The sequence below is a fragment of the Mangifera indica genome, chromosome 18 (assembly GCF_011075055.1).
Source record: "Mangifera indica cultivar Alphonso chromosome 18, CATAS_Mindica_2.1, whole genome shotgun sequence".
In the NCBI taxonomy this organism is placed as follows: domain Eukaryota; kingdom Viridiplantae; phylum Streptophyta; class Magnoliopsida; order Sapindales; family Anacardiaceae; genus Mangifera; species Mangifera indica.
The window spans coordinates 7,578,385-7,600,061 of NC_058154.1; the positions used below are offsets into that span (position 1 = coordinate 7,578,385).

At 33.4% G+C, this 21,677-nt stretch overlaps 2 protein-coding genes across 2 annotated transcripts; both read left to right on the top strand.

The window, feature by feature from the left end:
* Positions 1-4,791: 4,791 nt before the first annotated feature.
* LOC123201664 (receptor-like protein 7) lies at positions 4,792-9,642 on the top strand. The gene is made up of 3 exons (XM_044617252.1): positions 4,792-4,923; positions 8,078-9,360; positions 9,552-9,642. The coding sequence occupies exons 1-3, from the start codon at positions 4,792-4,794 to the stop codon at positions 9,640-9,642; spliced, it is 1,506 nt and encodes a 501-aa protein (XP_044473187.1).
* A 25-nt stretch (positions 9,643-9,667) lies between these two features.
* Positions 9,668-10,910, top strand: LOC123201297 (receptor-like protein 9DC3). Its single transcript, XM_044616733.1, has one exon. The coding sequence runs from the start codon at positions 9,722-9,724 to the stop codon at positions 10,883-10,885; it is 1,164 nt and encodes a 387-aa protein (XP_044472668.1). The 5' UTR covers positions 9,668-9,721; the 3' UTR covers positions 10,886-10,910.
* The last annotated feature ends 10,767 nt before the right edge of the window (positions 10,911-21,677 follow it).

Here is a 21,677-nt window from a genome sequence, read left to right on the forward strand (position 1 = left end):
AGGTGTAGACATTCATGAAACCTTTAGTCTAGTAATCAAGCCCACCACTATTCATCAAGTCCTTTGTTGAGGATGGTTTATCAACCAACTTGACATTAACAATGCCTTCCTCCATAGCCATCTCACTAAAGATGTTTATATGAGCCAACCCTTTGGTTATGTTGACAAGCAACATCCTCATCATGTCTATCATCTCAATAAAGCTCTTTGTGGGCTTAAACAAGCACTACGAGAATGATACAATAAGTTTCACTAATTTCTGCTCTCTATTATATTTGTCAAAACAAAATCTACCAAATCACTATTTGTATTTCAACAAAATTAGTTAATCATGTATCTGTTAGTGTACGTGAACGATTATATTCTTATAGGTAGTGACGATGGACTTTTTCGCAAATTCATCAATTAGCTTTCTATAAAGTTTTCAATCAATGATCTTGGCAGACTCTTATTTTTTTTTTAGGAGTTGAAGTTCTCCCTACTAAACATGGTTTCCTATAGTCCTAACAAAAATACATTCATAATCTTTTGTACAAAAAAAAAAATGCTTGAGGCCAAGGACACCACTATAACTATGTCTTATAAAAAGGTACCAACACTACATGATGAGACATCTTTAACAAATTGTTATTATTCATGGTATCCTACACTTCTGACAAATCTTTATTTAATATGTCCGGACATGGCTTTCACTGTTAATAAATTATCTTAGTTCATGCACCATCCCACTACTCAACATGGGTCATCATAGTAATTCTCCTATGTCACTTCTTAGTTTTTTAGATGTCAATTGGGTTGGCAACATAGATAATCACATATCCATCACTGCTCATTTTGTTTTTCTTGGTCATAATGTAATTTCTTGAAGTTCTAAGAAAGATTAATTGCCCACTCTTCTGAATATTATGTTGTAGCCTCTATCACTATTGAAATCACATGGCTACAATCCTTGTTGTAAGAACTTGGAGTTCACTAGCCACTATTCCTATTGTATATTGTGATAACATTGGTGCAACTTACTTATGTGCAAATGTAGTCTTTCACTCAAAAATGAAACACATTACTATTAATTTTCATTTTGTTAGTGATATAATGTCCAAAATAGTGAACTCTTATGTCTCTTCCAAAGATTAACTAGTAGATGCTCTCACAAAACTTTTGTCATGCCAAGAAATTAAAAAGATAGAATAGAATCATTTATGACAAGAAATTAAAATGTCTTTCTATGTTGGATATAACAGAATTCTTATTTAAAGAATTCAATGGTTTTGACATAAATGCAACAAAAAAAGGGAATGACATTGAGATTCGAATCTCAAAACACAAAGGGAAAAGGGGGATATGGCTAAATTGTTAGACATTACAAACTTAATTGGATTGAGCCTTGGTATGGAAACCTAATAAATGGTAACTTTCAAATTTAGAAAACTTTGGAATAAAAGATGGGCAATCCCGAGCCAAATCCTATTTTACAAAATAAAAGACAAACAAGGGGTTGGAAAAGGATAAGTGTAGAGACTCAATGGAAGTTGTTCTAACAAATGGAGTTGATTGTTTTCACTACAAAAAAAAAAAAAAAAAAAAGTCTTTAGTGAGAAAAATTAACAAGACAACAAATATTTTGTCGTTATAATTACTATTTTCATTATTTTAATAACTAATTATTTATATTCTCATTAAAAATAAATAGATGTATACTTTTAATAATAGACTTTTAAAGTTTTCACTAAAAAATTTATAATCCTTTTGTTACGAATAAAAGTATGAGTGTGGATAGTTTAGTTTAAACCATAAAATTGGATCAAAACATTTGAAATTATAGTTTAAGTTGGTTGGAATTATAAAACGATTTGGTTTGAATTGAAAAATTTAGAAAAAAGGATTCATGATTTAAGTCACGGTTTGGATGGTTCCAAACTACACTGCAAATTGTGTTAATTCTTCTGTCATTCAAGTTAATTTGAGATATAATTCATACAAATTAAGTATATGCATGTTAATTGGTTTATTCTATATTAATTTGTTTTGCAGATTTGTAACAATCACGATTGTGACTACACTTTGGCTATAACCAAGCAATAAAATTCGTCAAATCTATAAGACTATGAAATTGTTTAAAATGTACTAGACAAGGATATTGAATTTATCTTATATTTTATTTTATTATGTTTTCCATCTCACTGCCTATGGGTCCAAAATTAGGAAAAGGACTATTTCCCACCCATTTTTTAGGCTTATCTCAAACCTATATCCACGGGAGATGAAAAACCCTTTTTCCCACCCATGACCAAACTGTCATCCAATTTCTCAGTTAGAGACAGGGGCAAAATCGATATTTTATTGTTTATATTAAAAAGTTATAAAGTTTATTACTTTTCACCCCCTTAGGTTTTAGAAACTAACATTTCATCTTTGTCAAAGTTTTTAAACTTTGAAAACTAACATTTTCACCCCCAAACCTAGGGTTTCCATATTTTTCAAAATGTAGCCGTCCCCCATAACTTTCAAAAATAGTAGTTTCACCCCCATTCTTCAACTTCATCTTTTGACGTCGTCACCGGCCTTATCCTACTCCTAGTGCGATGACGGTGGTGCAATGAAGAGATCCTTATCTCTTCGTCGCTCCACCTAGACTATGAAGGATGATGCTTTGTTATTCTTCGTCGCTTGTCGCATTGTCCAAACGTAACGACAAAGTGTCATCCTTCGTTCATTCTTTCAGATCTAGACGACGCTTCGTCATCCAGATCTGAGAGATAAAGGGTCGTTCTTTGTAGTCAAAGATGTGAGATCGATGGAATGCATCGACCGTTAGTGGTGGCCAGAGAAGGAAATAAACCCTAAGAGTAAAATCTAAACTTTTTAAACTTTAAGGATGGGTTAAGTTGTTATTTTTTAAAACCTGAGGGGGGATTTTAAAGTTTTAAGGTTTTAAACAATAAAATGTTGATTTTGCCCTTGTCTCTAACTGAGAAATTGGACGACAGTTTGGTTTTAGGTGAGAAAAAGAGTTTTTCATCACCCATGGGTATAGGTTTGAGATAGGCCTAAAAAAATGGGTGGGAAATAGTCTTTTTCCCTCAAAAATTTGGAATCACACTTTTCAACTACTAACATCGATAGTCAATAGAGAGGCAACCTTAAGTCAAAATGTAAATGTCATATAGTCTCCCTCTTAACATCACAGCGTAGCCACAACCTACCATCGACCTTTTCACCTTGGAACTCTCTGGCGTCACTATTATTGTTTCTTGCTGAAAAAGTATCATAGCTCTGTCACTGTCATTCTAGTTTTGGTCATCATCTTAGGCGGTAAGTAGCGCTGTCACCGACATCTCAAGCGTCATTCTTTTCGATAAGTTGTTCTTCTTCTCGATTTGTTTTTTATGTGTAATTCTTTGTTGTTTATTTGAACTAGATTAAACAAGTAACAAATCTCCCTGATTATTTCTTGTTATAATTCTTTCTTACAACTTTAGCTTAAGATTGTTTGCCATTCATTTGGTTAATGAGAAACTGGATAAGTGTCTTTATTTGTTTACCATTCATTTTTCTTTGTATGTTGTTAGAAGAAGTGCATGTGTATTTGATAATAAAGTTTTGGTGCATTATGGTGTTCACAACATGTTTGATAGAATTCCTATTGAGCAATATTAAAACTTTTCACATTATAGTGGAAATATAAATAGCTAATATTACCCTGAAAGAATTTTCCTATGTCTACAAATTGAGGCTCTTGCTGTAGTTTTAAAATGTGATTTGCTCACTCAAGGATGACTGGATGCTTGAAGGAGCTAATAGAAAAGTCAACTTGATTCAAGACTAAGCCCATGGAGAAATCGAAACTTAAAACGCGTAGACAAATTTTGAAAGACCATAACTTTTAATTCGGGAGAAGTTACGGGGCCTGTAACTTATCAACATAAAGCTCATTTCAAGCTCTATGTCAATAACTAGCTTTGCTAGTTGTGCCCAATTTGTAAGCCCAAATAAAGGCTATTTCGCTATGTATTATTGAGTTTTTATTTTACCAAATTTAGGATTTTTGGGTTTTCATGAATTTTGGTCTTTCTTGTGATCAGGCTAGAATATAATGAGCCCAATTTGTCATATATTTTAATTAGAACTTTGGGTAGTTAATTAGGTAAATGGCTTAGGGAGTTTAGAAGTCCATTAGGTCATGGGTAGCTTTAGGGTTAAGTTGACACTATATAAACTAAATTTTTATCATGAATGAAAACTTTTGGCCAACTTTCTACATAGCTTTGCCCAATGTTGAATTATCAACCTTTTGAACTTATCAAGATTCATCTTGTGGCATTCACCATTAACGATACCAAGATTTGTTCGATTCCATATCGATTCGAGTCAAAGTTTGCGTTGATGAAATTGATTCAATCATGGGGAAAATATCTTCTTGAACGTTGGGTCTTGTGTCATATCATCAAGATTCGCGTCAGGATGTTTGTGAGATGATAGTGTAAAGCGCTCAATAGTGTATCCAGATTGTTTATCTGCAGGATCCTACCAGGGGGGGCAAACAATTGTGATGATGACATGTGTCAGATTTGGGCTTAGGGCATCTGTAGAATTCAAGTCTATGGTCGAATCTGTAGATTTAAATAAGGTGCTAATCTTGTTTAAGGTCTTATGTATTTCATGTTTTACTGTGAAACTTTAATGATACCAAATCGATTTGTTTACTTGAATCAGAGTTTTAATCCTATGTGTGAACCAACTGATGATTAGCCATGCAAATTTGATGAGAGTCCAGAGGTGGACAGATGTGGAATGAATTTATCTTCTGATGGTGGAGTATCTGTTGAAGAGGAGAATGACTTCTCATTTCCCGCTGGTTCATCAGCACCTGAGGGTGATGATGAAGTTACAGAGTCTCAAATTAGAGCCTTTCTGAATGAGAAGGTATTTTTTCTGTTTGTATTGGTCTCAAATATATACAGATTCTGCTATGTACGAGTAAGTTCAATATAGAGCTTTTGCTTTATTGAATGAAGTTTTAAAATTTGTTTATATGCTAACTTTAGTAGAGTGTCATTATCACAAATTTAGTCATACTCCAGTGAAGGCTAAGGTATGTTCTTATTTTCATCGGTAAGGGTAGACCCGAACCGAAATGGCGCGGTCTTCATTTGATGTTTATTATTTAGTTTAAGGGTTATTATCCGTGGATAATTTTGGTGAGTTATTGTGTAGTTCATCATATTTATACTTGACTATTATTGATTAGTACTTTTATGCATTTTTAATTTGATTCTAGGAATTGATTTCTTAGTGATTGATGGCACACATTAGTGTTTGTAATGCTCCAATGAGATTAAATTTGATAAATTTCGGATACTCTTTTTGTTGAACTGTGGTATATTTCTTGTCTTCATGGAATGTTTCTACTCTTTTTAACATTTGTGTCTCTATTGTTTATTCTAGTTAATTGTAAAGTGGCTTCTACAGACTGACATTATGACATTGTGAATTCAGGATATTGTCAAATACTGTTGAGCTTAAGGACTTATTACATTTTACAAAAATTTGGTCGATCGGTAAGATTTTTTTCATGATTATTAATTTGGTAGGATTAATATTATGGTTGATTCAATCTATTTTGGTTTCTTTTACTTTGTTTGATAAATAGTTTATGAGAAAAATATATGATTGAGGGTGTGTATATATAATTAATCTTATCCTCTCTCTTTACAATTTGTAGGTACTTAAAATACAAGTGAATCATGAAACACCTGATTATATGTGATACATAGATTCTTATATTATTTGTAATAACTTTTTAATTTTGATTATAAGGAGCGATTATGATAATAGGATCATATAAAAACTTTGAGATAATTGTGATTATCAAATAATCAATGTCAATGAGTATATTTTAAGAATGAAAATTTTATTATAAATATTGTTATAACGATGAAGATATTTATCATTGATATTATGTTTAGTAATGAGTAAATATTGTTATAACGATGAAAATATTTATTGTTGATATTATTTTTAGTGATCGATAAATATTGTTATGACGACAAAAATATTCATAGTTGATATTATATTTAGTGGTGATAAATATTATTATAACAATGAAGATATTTATCGTTGATATTATACATAATAATGGATGAATATTATTATAACGATGAAGTTATTAATTGTTGATATTATTATTTTTAATGGTAGGATTTACATCTATCATTATTTATATCAAAGATAGGATTTTTCTTCCTATTATTAATATTTTTAGTAGCAAAAACTATAATAATGAATGACGATAAGATTTTTTTTACCGTTTAAGATTTTAATAACAGAAAATAAACTTTTAACGATTAATTTTTCTCTTGTTAAAGACTTTTTTTTGTTCATTTATTTATTTTGGGGAAAGGAGAGGAATTTTTCTGTTGAATATCAAAACGCTATGTATAATGGATAATGGATAATGGATAATGAATATCCACTATGTATTAGTAATGAAAAAAATACACTATGCATACATAACAAGCATCTTTTAATGCGTATAATTACCATGTTTTGGGAAAGGAGTTTTTATTGCACATCCGTTTGGAAAGAAAACCTGACCCTTTTTTATAGTAGTTTAGTGGATCCTTCTACTTTTGTGATAAAACAAATACAAAAACAATTAATAGCCTATATGATCGCCAGAATTTTCTTAAATTAAAGCATGATTAATGCTCAAAAGTCAAAATTACAAAAGCAAAGTCAGATATATGCCTCTGCACAACTTCAACAGCTCAAACCAAATACACTTGATTGTCCAGCCAAGCTGGTAGCTTCCTGATTCTTCCATGCAGCTTACCAATTCTTCCTGGGGCTTTGTTGGGCTCCTCCTTATGAGCCATCCCCAGTTGAATCTCACCTAGTCGTGTTGCATGGTTGTATGAGTACGTCCTATACAAAGTCTTACATGCAAAGCACATGTTACTAGGATAATAATCATAAAAAATCACGAAGAATTAATAGATCGCGGTCATTGTCAAAATCAGAGATGCTGCGGCCCTATCATATTAATTTTTTTATTAGTAACGCATTTTACGCCACCAGACTTCCAGTCTTTCCAAGAGGCTATGCTTGCTCTATTATTATTTAGGTAGAAAAACAATACCTATCAGCGAAGATCGAGCATCAAGTATTCTCCAAGTTAACAGATACACGGGGTCGTTGTTGGACAAAAATCTTACCGAAGAAAACTTTCGAATATAGAATAAAATTTTCCCATAAATTATATAGACGTAAGATATTATTTTTACAAACAATAATATTGCAGGATGTGGTAGATATTTTTTGACATGTGACATTTGTTACATTAACATCATATCAATCTGTATAATTTTTTTTGTATATAAAAATTGTATATGTGGTATTACTGTTTTACAAAATGTGGAGAATTGTCCATAATTAAGCTTATAAATAGTAGTTTTGTCACACTCATGTTTATGGTTATATGGGTATAAAAGTAAGAGGCAGAGGTTAATTTGGCATTGGAATCCTAATTTTTGGTTATTTGTACAGTGATTCTTTGCATAATGTTTACAATTTTTTTTTTGGGGCCGAGTATTATAAACAAAGTAAAAGGGCCATGAGGTTCGAACAAACAAGCCGGCTCAAGAGAAGCCAGAACAGAAACCAAGCAAAGTCAAACCGATTCTGGGACAGACCCCAGCTCCGGGCAAAGAGCCCCAAAAAAACAGTCGGGAAAAACCCCTGCTCTCCCTATCTATCCGGCCCCAGAAATCAAGATAAAAAGTCTGCTTTTTAGAATATGGAAGTCTTTATAATAAGCTTATAAATTACACATCTAAACTCCACGATTCTCATCTCTTTCACCTATTCAACTTAACTAGCCATTTTTATTTTGAATTCTGGGAAAATGTTGGGTTTCCAATTTCGTTTTCTAGTTCCCTGTCTTCTCTTCTTCTTGTATGTTGGTTTTAAAGTTGATTCAACTATCATTTGCAATCCAGAAGACAGTCTTGCCTTGCTCCAATTTAAGAACACCAGTGCTTTAAATATTACCGCATCTTCTTCTTTTTGTAATCCTAAGACACTCTCTTGGGTGGAGGGTACCGATTGCTGCTTTTGGGAAGGAGTGACCTGCAATATTGTGACTGGTAATGTAATTGGGTTGGACCTCAGCTTCACTTGTTTGAGCGGTACCATTGACAACAACAGCACTCTCTTCCAACTTTCACACCTTCGAAGGCTCAGTCTTGCTGCAATTTATCCATTTGAGGATTTCCCATTACCATCTGCGTTTGGTTGGTTCAGAGAATTGACGCATCTTAACCTTTATGATTGTGGATTTTCTGGTTTAATACCCCCGGAAATATCTCACCTATCCAATTTGGTTTCACTTGATCTAACTGAATTTGAAATTTCTGATTCCACTCAGCTGAGCTTTGAAAAACATACTTTCGCGTTGCTAGTAAAAAACCTTACAAGGTTAAGTTTCCTCCATCTTCAAGGCGTTGATATGTCTTCGGTGTCTCCTGATTTGTTGTTGAACTTATCTTCTTCAATTTCAGTTCTCTCACTCGGAGAAACAGGAATGCATGGAAAATTCCCAGCTGAGGTTTTGTGCCTACCAAACCTTCAAATACTCGATTTATATTACATTATTAATCTAACAGGGTTTCTCCCACAGTCTAATTGGAGCAGTCATCTTAGGCATTTGGAGCTCTCTCATACAAGTTTCAAAGGAGAAATACCTGATTCAATTGGAAACTTAAAATTCTTGGAAAGGATAAATTTTGAAGTTTGTTATTTCACAGGGACAATTCCAGCCTCAATTGGGAATCTTACTCAACTCATTGCCTTGGTTTTACGTTACACTGCTTTAACCGGCCAACTCCCATCATCAATATCAAAGCTAGAGCACCTGCGTGACTTGTACGTCTCACAGAACTCGTTGGCAGGACAGATTCCAGATTTCGGTAACCTTAATAAGCTGAATCATTTAGATCTTTCACATAATAATTTCAGCGGTCCTCTCCCTAATCATCTGAATCAGCTTTTGTCACTAGCCGAGGCAGACTTGTCTAACAACTTTCTCACTGGCATAATACCATCTGAGTTGTTTAGTCTGCCATCTTTGGCATATTTACAGCTTAGTTATAACGCATTCTCTGGTCCTATTGACCCATTCCAGCCATCTAATTCACTGCAATCAGTTCTTTTGAACACTAATAAGATAAGTGGTTCAATTCCAAGTTCCATCTTTGAACTTGTGAACCTCGCTTATCTTGATCTTTCATCAAATAACTTCAGTGGAACTCTCCAATTGGACATGTTACTACAAATGAAATTCCTCCTACAGATTAAGCTTTCGTATAATACCCTACTGTCATTTAGTTTCAAGACTACTTTGAAAAATATCTCATCCGAACTAGAAAGATTTGAAATGTCTTCCTGCAATATAAATGGTGAATTCCCGAGTAACTTGAGAACCTTAGAGTTTTTATCCGTTTTAGATCTTTCCAACAATAAAATTCATGGTAAGATTTTGAAATCTGAGTCAGGAGGCTGGAAGAGTTTGGCTTATCTGAATCTTGCCCAAAATTTTCTGACATACATAGAACACCATCCATGGAGGGATATTTTGACTCTTGATCTTTCATACAACATGCTCCAAGGATCAATTTTGGTTCCACCACCTAAAACTGAAACTTTCCTGCTTACGAAAAATGAAATGACCGGGCTGATTCCTCCGTCTATCTGCAATTTGAGTTCCCTTATGTATCTTTCCTTGTCTGACAACAATTTGAAAGGAAGAATTCCACAATGTTTCGGAAGTCTTGGGCTTTTTATGTTGCACTTGCAGAAGAATAATCTTCACGGTAGCATTCCTGGCACATTTGCAAATTTAAGCTACTTGACGAGTCTTGATCTTAATGGTAACAAGTTGGAAGGGCGTTTGCCAAGATCCTTGGTAAATTGTAGTTTACTGGAGGTTATCAATGTAGGAAATAACACCATACGCGATGAATTTCCTCATTGGTTGGGAACTCTTCCAGAGCTCAAAGTTCTTGTCTTGAGGTCTAATAAATTTCATGGTCCCATACATTATTCCAAATCTCTTTTCCATTTCTCCAACTTGCAGATTCTAGACCTCTCTCACAACGAATTCAAAGGTTTTCTGCCCAGAAAATTGTTTCTAAATTTGCGAGCTATGATGCACGTTGCTAATAATGAACCTGAGGCCCAGTATATTGGAGATTATTACAGAGATTCTGTGGTTGTGACTATGAAAGGGCTGGATATTGAAATGACTTGTATCATAACGATCTTTACAGCCATTGATCTCTCACACAATAATTTTCAGGGAGAGATTCCAGGAATCCTTCAAAATTTCAAATCACTCATTGTCCTGAATTTTGCTCACAATAGTCTAACGGGAGAAATACCATCTGCATTGGAGAATTTAAAAGCTCTTGAATCATTAGATCTCTCTTCAAACAAGCTTTATGGAAGCATTCCTGCGCAATTGGAAAGTCTAACATTCCTCTCATTGTTAAATCTTTCCTATAATCAACTTTCAGGAACCATCCCTCGAGGCGGTCAATTTGACACATTTACAAGCGATTACTTCATTGGGAATAAAGGATTATGTGGAAGGCCATTGCCAAAGAAATGTTACAACGATCTGAAGCTGCAACCACCACCGCCAATTTCAGAAGGAGAAGATGATAATACAATTGAATTTGTTTGGAAAATTGCAATGATGGGTTATGGAAGTGGGCTCGTGATTGGGTTGTCCATAGGATACATTGTGTTCTCAACAGGCAAACCTTGGTGGCTCGTAAAAATGGTTGAATCTGGACAACAGAAGATTGTTAGAAGATATGGAAGGTGAAGAAATCCAAGAAAAACACACTAAAATAAAAATGTAAGTATATTTCCTAGTTAGTATTGCATGACTCCATATTATTTTCATGCGTACTGCAGTAATTTTTTTAATTATTTTTTCAGCAGGCGATATCTAGATGAGACAGGAAGCAGCCTGGTACTTCTAGTCATGGTTTTGTGTTTGCATTGGTATGTTTGTTGGTTTCAAATCTGGAAATGTCTTTTTATTTTAATTTCAGAGTGTTAATAATAAATAGAATGAAGTGTTCGCATGTTATCTTCATGTACTGGTTACAAAGAGAAAATCTGAATTCTGTAAATGGGATGAAGTCATTTGGGAGTCCTCTGGGCGTCCATTACAGCAAATTCATTGTTTCTCCACAAGAAGCACTGACTCAAATACTGTGGCACGGCGGCGAATTTGGATTTGTTATTGTTAATTGTAATAAGGAGGGAATCAATTTAAAAATACTGTGGCACGGCGACAGGGAAATTATTGAATGTATAACTATAGCTTGCAAATGACTGGCCACACGCCGCGTCAAAAATAAGTATGGCTAAATCGAACACGAATAAAAACGGATCAAACTTAACAATAAAATTATATAGACTGATTGTCAATATTATGACTATTATTGGTGAGAAAAAAACCAAACCCTAATCAGAACTGCAGACACCTAATTTTTTATTCCGGTTCTTATCCAAAATCTGTCTATCTTGCATAAGTTTTATTTCCAATATTGAGAACCAAACAGTTTTGGTTTCACTTCGTAAAGAACCGGAACCTATAAATAGATGTCATGTAAAAGAAACTTTCAAAGTATTAAATCATTTTAGATAGTTTGATTTTAATTTCAGTGAACATCATCTTAACGAAGGCCTTTAAATTAGTAATCTTATATTTGTTTGCTCTTCAACAATTAATTATGATTTATTTATACTAGGATAACGCATTTTATAGAAACCTTAAGTCTTTTTGCTGTAAAATAATAGCTTTCCATGGTCACTGTTGCATATGTTCAACAGGATGTTAAATTCCGGAAGCTTTTTACTGTGTTAAACCACCAAAGAATCAAAGTGTTTTATACCATTTAAAATAGCACAGGTTTCAGTTAGGAATTAGAATATTGTAACACCCTCCATTGGATAGATACCCTGTTCGAAATATATACCTGAATAGATGTGTTACTTTAACCTTCTCTAAAACATTTGCGATGATAATTTATATGCAACTAAAACATTTGCAATGATAATTTATGTGCGTGACATCCGTCATAATTAAAACCATAATCCCAAAAGTGTTATAGATAGATAAATAACGATATGTGTCTAATATCCAGATTTACAATCTCAAAAACGTATGAATCACAAGAAAATCAACACAATAAAAATAAATGAAGTCCATAAATTAAATTGACAAAAATGCCCTCACCCATGCAACTACTTAGGCTGACCCGTTGGCTTCATTGTCCTCCCATTGCCTATCGATCCTACCTACAAAAACACAAAGGAACACGGTAAATAAAACACACTTTGTAAGTAGATAAACACATAACACATTAATAATTAATGTTTTCCCAAGTGTCTCGTATTTATTCATGTTATGGTATTTCGAGTGTTTCCCCAACATCCTAAATGCCCATTCGAGTAACTTGGAACCATGTTCCTTATTTTACTATCAGTATCATCCTTAATGACTCCTATCCAACGATGCATAATGACATCCTAGACGTCTGGTGAAAGCATGTGATATCTTTTATGTCATATATATGGTGTACCCTATACACATGCCAATCAGACAAATGGTTGACGTCACATAGATGGTCGCACAAATTAACCCTATTGTTTTCACTGTCACACAACACATAGCTCGGTGGCACAATCACACTACACTAACTCATTGATACATCACATTGCAAACAACTTGGTGACAAGTCACACTACACATAGTTTGGTGATGAATCCATATTGCACTCAGCGTAGTGGAACACACACAACACATTGCTTGGTGATAAGAATCAAATGGTATATCATTGGTATTTTCAACTTGAAACTATTTTAGTCTAGGTCTGTGTCATCATCTACATAATGAGGCACCCTAACATCCTTTTCATGTCATCATACACATGGTCAGACACATACTTAATTAATCCATAGAGTTTAGCCTTTGTTAGGGCCTTAACTTATATTTCCTTCTCATTTATCCTTTATAGGGGTATATTAGTCATTTTCATATTCATATTAAAGTATTACTAACTTATAAACCTTTATTCTTATTTTCCCCAATTATACACGGGGGTGTGCCTATCATGCACGAGGGTGTACACTTTCCTGGTTCACAACCATGCATGAGTAATACACAAATACATAAATTAGGATAGGATACACAACCATGTGTCCCATACCACATGGTTGTTTATCTATGCCTAACTTAACATACCTATGGCATCAATTTGCATAATGGAAAATTCCCTCCACCCCCTAATAGTACATGACTATGTGTTAAGGGACACACAAGTGTATAACATACTTTACCAAAATTCTGAATTTGTGCTTTTTGTGTTTTCTAAGCATCCAAATCCAATCCTAAGTACTCAAAACCTCATTTTCCAATCATACAAAAGGCCAACAACGTAATACTTAATAAATTATACTCAAAAGGGTTTCTAAAGTTCATAGATTATCATATCAACATGCAATTCCAAGGTACCTAGCATAACAATAACAATTATTCATAAATTGGTAGAATCTAATATTCAAACTTCATAATGATGTTATTTAGTTATTCTTTAATTACTAAGCAACCCTTATTCATCAAGGCATCATTCGAGCATAACTTAAGACCATACAATCAAGAATCCAATTGTAACATGTTTGTCATACAAAACATATATAAATGATAATCTAATCCACATGATAACCCAATCAATACAAAATCAACACATATAATCTAGTCAACGATCCTTACAAAAAATTTTTAGAACATCAAGAATAGAAATACAGTTAGGAACTCATGCTACTTACCTCTCCTCTAGCATTAGCAAGGTCTTTTATGGCAAGGATTAATTATTCAACAATCCTTGTGTCTTTTGGCTTTAATCCTTCATTGGCTCTCTCCCGCTCTCTCTCAATTCTCTATAAAAGTGGTGAGAATAGTGAACCAAAATACGTATGGATTCATTTTATTTTCACTATAATTAGCAATACACATGTGTGTACTATTCATACACAACCATGTATGTTGTTACACAAAAAAAGAAATTCCAAAATCACTGCAAAAGTACTCCTTATCCAAAATTCAAACACATTAACTATGCATGCCTCTCAGACTTAGCCAAATTTCATGAATCACACAAAAAAAGTCATTTTACCTTTGTTAACACATACACAGGCGTATAGCCACCCCACACAGTCGTGTATCTTAATTTCTATGAACACTTAATCAATTAAGCACAAAAAGACATAAGCAAGGTCAAAAGACTAAAATACCCTCAGGCATAGCTATGGGTGTTACGTTTCTCTCCTTCAAAAGAATTTTATTTTTGAAATTCACCTTGAATAGCTATTGGAATCTCTGCCTTATATTTTCCTCCACCTCTTATGTGGCCTCCTCATCCCGATGGTTCCTTCAAAGAAACTTAACTAATGGAATTTGCTTATTTCTAAGCTACTTAACCTGTCTATCCAAAACTAAACAAGACGTTCTTCATAAACTAAATTGTTCTCAAGCTCCACATCATCAACTCTCAACACATGAGTTAGGTCATTGATATACTTATGAATCAACGACACATAGAACACGTTATGAATCCGATCCATACTCATTAGCAACTCAAGTTAGCAAGTAACCTTGCCTACGCTTTCCATAATCTCAAAGGGTCCCAAAAACCTTAAAGTCAATTTTCCGTTTAATCTGAATCTTAAACAAGATAGTAGGGGACTATTCTTACAAAGACCATGTCGCCCACATCGAACTCTAGATCTCACCTTCTCTGATCCGTATAACTCTTTTGGCTATCATAGGCCTGTTTTATTCTCACCCTAATTAGTCTCATATCATCAATCATCTTCTCTGTTATCTCTATTCCAAAGTCTATGTCAATACATCTCTCTCACCTATCACATCCTAATGTAGAACACTTTCTCCCATGAAGTGCCTTATATAGAGTCATTCGGATGGTTGCCTTATAACTGTTATTATACACAAACTCATCAAAGGTAACATATCAAACTAACTTGCTTCTTGATCCATGTAACATGCTCTTAACATGTTTTTAATTTCCTAGTTTACTCTATCAGTCTACCCTGTTAATTTAAGGATGATAGGAAACATTAAATGTTAATCTGGTACCCATAGACCTTTACAAACTCTACTAGAATGTTGAAACAAATCTTGTGTCTTTATTTGACATTATAGTCATGGGTACATTATGGTGGCTCACAATCTCCCAAACATAAATCTAACCCAATTGATCAGTATTGGTGTTGTCCTTAATTAGTATAAAATGAGCGGAGTTAGTTAACCAATCCACAACCACCTATAAAGCATTAAATCCACCTCTCACTCTTGGGAAGTTGACTATAAAGTCCATAGAAATGTGCTCCCATTTCCACTCAAAAATGCTTGGAGGTTGCAACAACCCAAATGGTATCTAATGTTTAGCCTTAACTTGTTGACACACCAAGCACTTAGTAACAAAATTGATAACATCCTTTTTCATGCCAAACAACTAAAATGACATCTTTAGGTCTTTATATATTTTTACAATCTTAGGGCAAATAGTGTAAAAGGAACTATAAGCCTTTGTGAGGATCTTATGACTCAAATCATCATTAATGGGAACACAAACCCGATTATGAAATCTCAACACATCATCAATCACCATAAACTCAGCCCTAGTACCTTCGACAAACCTCTGTTTCATCTACACCACCACTTATCTACTAGCTATGCCATACAAATCTCATCCAAAAGAGTTGACTGAATCATCAATCTAACCATCAACCTAGAAACCAACTTAATCTACTCTTTCACTAAGTCTTGTTGCAACTCCCCGTAAATAGTAATCTAAGATAAGGCAACTTTTCTACTCAAAGCATCTACCACCACATTAGCTTACTTAGGTGGTATATGATATCCCAATCGTAATCCTTCACTAGCTTTAACCACCTCTCTTACCTCATGTTTAATTTTTTTTAAGTAAAGAATTATTTCAAGCTCTTGTAATTCACATACACATTACATTTTACCTTATACAGATAACGCCGCCAGATATTCAAAACAAACACAATGACAACCAACTCTAAGTCATAGGTAGGGTATCAAATCTCAAACTCTTTAAGATATCGAGAGGCATATACAATCACCTTATTTCTCTGCATCAACAAAGCTTTTAAACTATGGTAAGAAGCATCTATGTATAAATCATATTCATCGTCATCATTTAACAATGTTAGAATCGGTACAAAAATTAATCTCTATTTTAACTCCTAAAAATTTTATCACAAGCATTGGACCATCAAAAGGGAACATTGTTCCTAGTCAACTTTTTCAATGGTTAAGCCAACTTAGCAAAACGCTTCACAAATCGCTTGTTGTACCTTACCAATCTTAGAAAACTTTAGACCTCTTTAGTTGTCTTAGGTCTTTGCCAATTCAACACAATCTTAATCTTACTCAAGTCTACCAAGGTACCATTGGTCGACACTATCATCCTCAAAATGTTATTCAATCCAACCAAAACTCATACTTGAAGAAATTACATACAATTGCTTTTCTCGTAGTCTCTAAATACAAATCTTAGGTACTACTCATGCTCTCTCGAGTCTTGGAGTACACCAAGACATCATCGATGAATACCACAATGAATCTGTCAAGACAATCCTGAAACATTTTGTTCATTTAGTCTATGAAGATTGTTGGTGTATTTGTTAATCCAAAAGGCATCATTGTAAATTCATAATACTTGTTTCTAGTCTGGTATGTAGTCTTCAAAATATCTCTCTCAGGCACCCAAACGTGATAATACCTTGATCTTAATTCAATTTTGAAGAAGATTGAAACATTTTTTAATTGATCAAATTTGTAATGAATTCTCAATAATTGGTACTTATTCTTTACCATTACCTTATTTAGCTCCTTGTAATTTATACACATGTGCATTAACCCATCCTTCTTTTTCACAAAAAGGATCAATGCACTTTAAGGTGACTGGCTCAGTTTGATAAAAACACTATCTAGAAACTCCTTCAACTATTTTTTCAATTCTTGTAGTTTGATTAGGGTCATTCTATATAGTGCTTTAAAGATAGGCACTATCCTGAGAGCTAACTCAATATTGAACTCTATCTTCTTTCTAGTGCCAACTTTGGTAACTTATTAAGAAACATATTTTAGAATTTACATATAACAGGAGTGGATTACAAACTCAAGATTGACTTATTAGCTTTACCCATAACGTGTACAAAGTAACTTATGTAGCCTTTATTCTCAAAATCTTCCTAACCTTAATATTGTTGATTATCATACTTAACATGTAAACTTTACCATAGGTGAACTCCTTACCATCATCTACATAGAACTAAACTTTTTTCTTTCTGTAATCAATTTTGGCTCCATACCAACTCAAGAAGCCCATACCCAAAATCATATCAAAGTCAGACATGTCAAATACAATTAAGTCAACTGTCATGTCTTGACTCCTTAAGGTTACTGTCTCACCTATCAATATCTGATTACTATGGATTTTGTCTCTATCAGGCATTTCAATGCACATAATATGATCAGATGTTGGCTTCAATCCTAGCCTCTCAGTAATACCACATGCAATAAAACTGTAAACGACACCAAAATTAATCAATACATATAAATAACAAGAATGGAAAATAATGTGATCCATGGAAGATCAAGAACATGTGATCCAGTAATGAAGGACTATGACAGGACTGTGGTAAGTTGGATAGCATTGTGAACATTTAAGACACAAGCTAAAGGTAAGAAGCATGATATAATAGTCAAGGATGACATGACAAATAACGTGGAGAGCATCAAACACATAGGAAACGATTTGGCATATCCTTGGGGACCTTTTTACTTATCAAAATATAAAAAAGAGGCTTGATTAGGTGAACATTTATGTGAAGAAAGCAAGAGAATTCAATTAGAGTTCAGTTTTCTAGTATTTCAAGTTTTCTAGTTGTTTAGGGGTTTTATTTATTTTAAAAGTCTTAGTTTTATTTTCTTTAGGGTTATAATTACATTGGAATTATTATTTAAGTTAGGATTATTATTCAGATTAGGATTATTATTATCCTAGAGATTAGATTAATTATTATCTTGTTTAAGACTATAACTATAAATAACCGTGTAAGCCTTGAGGCAAAACACACACATTTCGCATAATGAAATTGTGAGATCTTTTCTCTTGGTTCTTTTGAGAACTCATGAACTTATCAAAAATATTTTCTTGTGACATTCAAATATGACTTCTCACTCTCCTTCTTTTCTATTCAAAAGTATGATGTCAACTTATACCTTTGGTTCATGTCAATTATAGACATCGGGTCATTGTTTTTATACTTTTGGTTCGTGATTATCATAATCATTGGGTCAAGGTTTTTATACTTTTGGTTCATGTCAATTATAGACATTGGGTCAAGGTTTTCTTTAATTTGAAAACTAATTTAGCTTTTCTAGGTTCCTATCTTCCTTATAGAGTCTTATAGTTCATTTGTGAGGTTTGCATCAGTATATTTATAGCCCTAGTCTAAATAAGATAATAACAAACATAATCTTTAGGATAATAACAAACATAATCTTTAGGATAATAACAATTTCAATTTAAATAAGATAATAATAATCTTAATGTAATTATAATTTCTAAAGAAAATAAAACAAAGACTCTTAAAACAAATAAAACTTCTAAATAACTAGAAAACTAGAAATGCTAGGAATCTGAACTTCAATTGAATTCTCTTGCCTTCTTCACATGAATTAATGAGCACCGGTCAACCTAGGTTATGTTATGATTACCTACTACTCTTAAAAAAAAAAAAATCAGATTATAGAGTGTGTAAGAACATTAGAGTGAAAACACGAGCGCAAGTGTAAACATGTGAGAGAGTGTGCGAGGATTCTTATTTACAGACTTTTTTTTCTAAAATTATCATATGGTAAAATAAAAAAACACCAGTGTTGTAGAAGATTCGGGTAAAACCAAGACTTTTATAATGCAAGCGATCCAACAACAGTTTGAGCAACTTTTTAATGGACAGATTAAAACAGTAACAGAGTGATAAAGAGGAAAATAATGTGATTAAGGTAAGGAAGAAAACACCATCAGTAAGGGATGAAGATAGGATAGTTACCGACAGTGAGGATGATGAAATAAGTGATAGGCAAAACAATGTAAGGAGTGAAGGAAGACATAGAAGTCATAGAAACAATATGTACAGGGAAAATAAGTAGGGTGATAATAGCCTCAGTAGCATAAAATGAAAATTCCATATTTTCAAGGTAGAAACGATCAAAAAGCTTACCTAGATTAGGAGAGAAAGACATATCAGGTTTTTGACATAAATAGGTATTCAAAGGAGAAAAAGGTCAAGTTGGTTGCTATAAAGTTTACTGATTATGCCAGTATTTGGTAGGACTAGTTGTTGAAAAATAGACGTAGAAGCTTGGGTAGACCTATAAATACTTAGGCTAATATAAAGAGTGTAATGAGGCAGTGTTTTTATCCTAGCCACTATCATAAGGATTTACTTCAAAAGTTAGAAGAGTTTAGGCAAAGGATCAAGAATGTGGAAGATTATCATAAGGAGATGGAGATAGCCATGATTAAGGCTAATATAGAGGAAGATAGGGAGACCACTATGGGTAGGTTTTTAAATGGGTTGAATAGGGAAATAGCAAACGTTGTAGAGCTAGAGGATTTGGTACATATGGTGATAAAGGTAGAAAGACAATAAAAGTAAAAGGATAAAAGAGATGTAGGTTCTTATTCTAGTTCTTGAAAGCTGAACGTGTCAAAGAAAAATGACAACTACCTTTTAAGCCAAAAATCAAGTATTCTAAATCTAAAAGAGATGAGTTTGCCTGAGAAAAACCTAGTATTAAACTAGAACCATCAAGGAGAAACAGTGAGATCAAATGTTTTAAGTGTCCTAAAAAAAGAACCATGCTATTGAGGAAGGATAGAGAGTATGAGACAGAGGAAGAATCTAATGATGAGTCTATGCCACCATTAGAGGATGCTAGTTATATAAATTGGAGTATGTAGTAGTTAAGTTTATAATGCACTTTAATTATAGATAAGGGTAGTTACATGAATGTAGCTAGTACTGAACTTGTAGAAAAACTTAGTTTAACCATAATTAAACACCTTAGACTTTATAAGCTTCAATGATTGAATGACTGTGGAGAAATTAGGGTGAATAAACAAGTGGTAGTGGCCTTATCTATGGGTAGGTATCAAGATGAGGTGTCGTGTGATGTAATACCCATACATGTTGGACACATCTTTTTAGGAAGACTATGAAAGTTCAACAGAAAGGTGACACATGACGATTCAAGAATAGATACTCTTTCATGATAAAAAAATAAACTCATCACACTTATACCATTGTCACCAAAACAAGTTTATGAGGATTAAGTGAGGAGAAGAAAGATAAATGTAGGAAAAAAAAGAAAGAGAGAGTGAAAACAAAAGAAGAGAAAATATGAGTGAGGATGAGTGAAGAAAAAGTAAGGTCGAAAAAGAGAGAAGATAAAGAGGGTGAGCAATTTGGCCACAAGAGAAAAAATAAGAGAGAAAACAAAGAGCCAAAAAAAGAGTTTTTATGGGAAGATAAGTGATGTAAGGGTTGTTCTTGTAACTAAACAACATCTATTATTGTTAGTTTACAAGGAAAGCTTTTTATCTTCTATTAACATTGACAATTCTCTTCTCAGTGTGTTTGTTTCTCTTTTGTAGGAGTTTGAAGATGTATTCCATGAGGAGACTCTCAATGGACTACCTCTGATCTGTAGGATTGAGCATTAGATCGACTTTATACCTGGGTAGCGATACCTAACTAACTAACCTATAGAAGTAATCCTAAAGATACAAAAGAGCTTCAAAGGCAAGTAAATGAGTTGATAAAAAAAGGATATATGAGAGAAAGCATGAGTCCATGTGTCACACTAGTGATTCTTGTGCCTAAAAAGGATGGGACATAGAGAATGTGTGTTGGTTGTTCAACCATCAACAAAATAACTGTAAAGTATCGTTATCTCATACCTAGGTTAGATGATATGTCTGATGAGTTGCATGGATCATATATTTTTTCAAAAATTAATTTGAAAAGTAGGTATTATCAAATTAGGATGAAAAAAGGTGAGGAATAGAAAACAACATTTAAAACCAAGCATGAACTATATGAATGGTTGGTAATGTCATTTAGGCTTACTAACATGTCTAGTACATTTATAAGGCTGATGAAACATGTCTTATGTGCATTTATAGGCAAGTTTATAGTCATTTATTTTGATGATATTCTCATTTATACACATAGCCTAGATAGACATATAGGACACATGCATGATGTTTTACTTGTGCTTAAGAAAGAAAGGTTAATTGGTAATTTTAAGAAATGTTCCTTTTGCATTGACCAAGCTGTGTTCCTAGGATTTGTGGTTTTATTTAAGGGGATTCAGGTATATAAGGAGAAAGTTAAAACTTTTCGAGAGTGGTCGACGCTTGAATCCGTGATCGAGGTTAAAAGTTTTCATGATTTAGCTAGTTTTATAGGGGATTTGT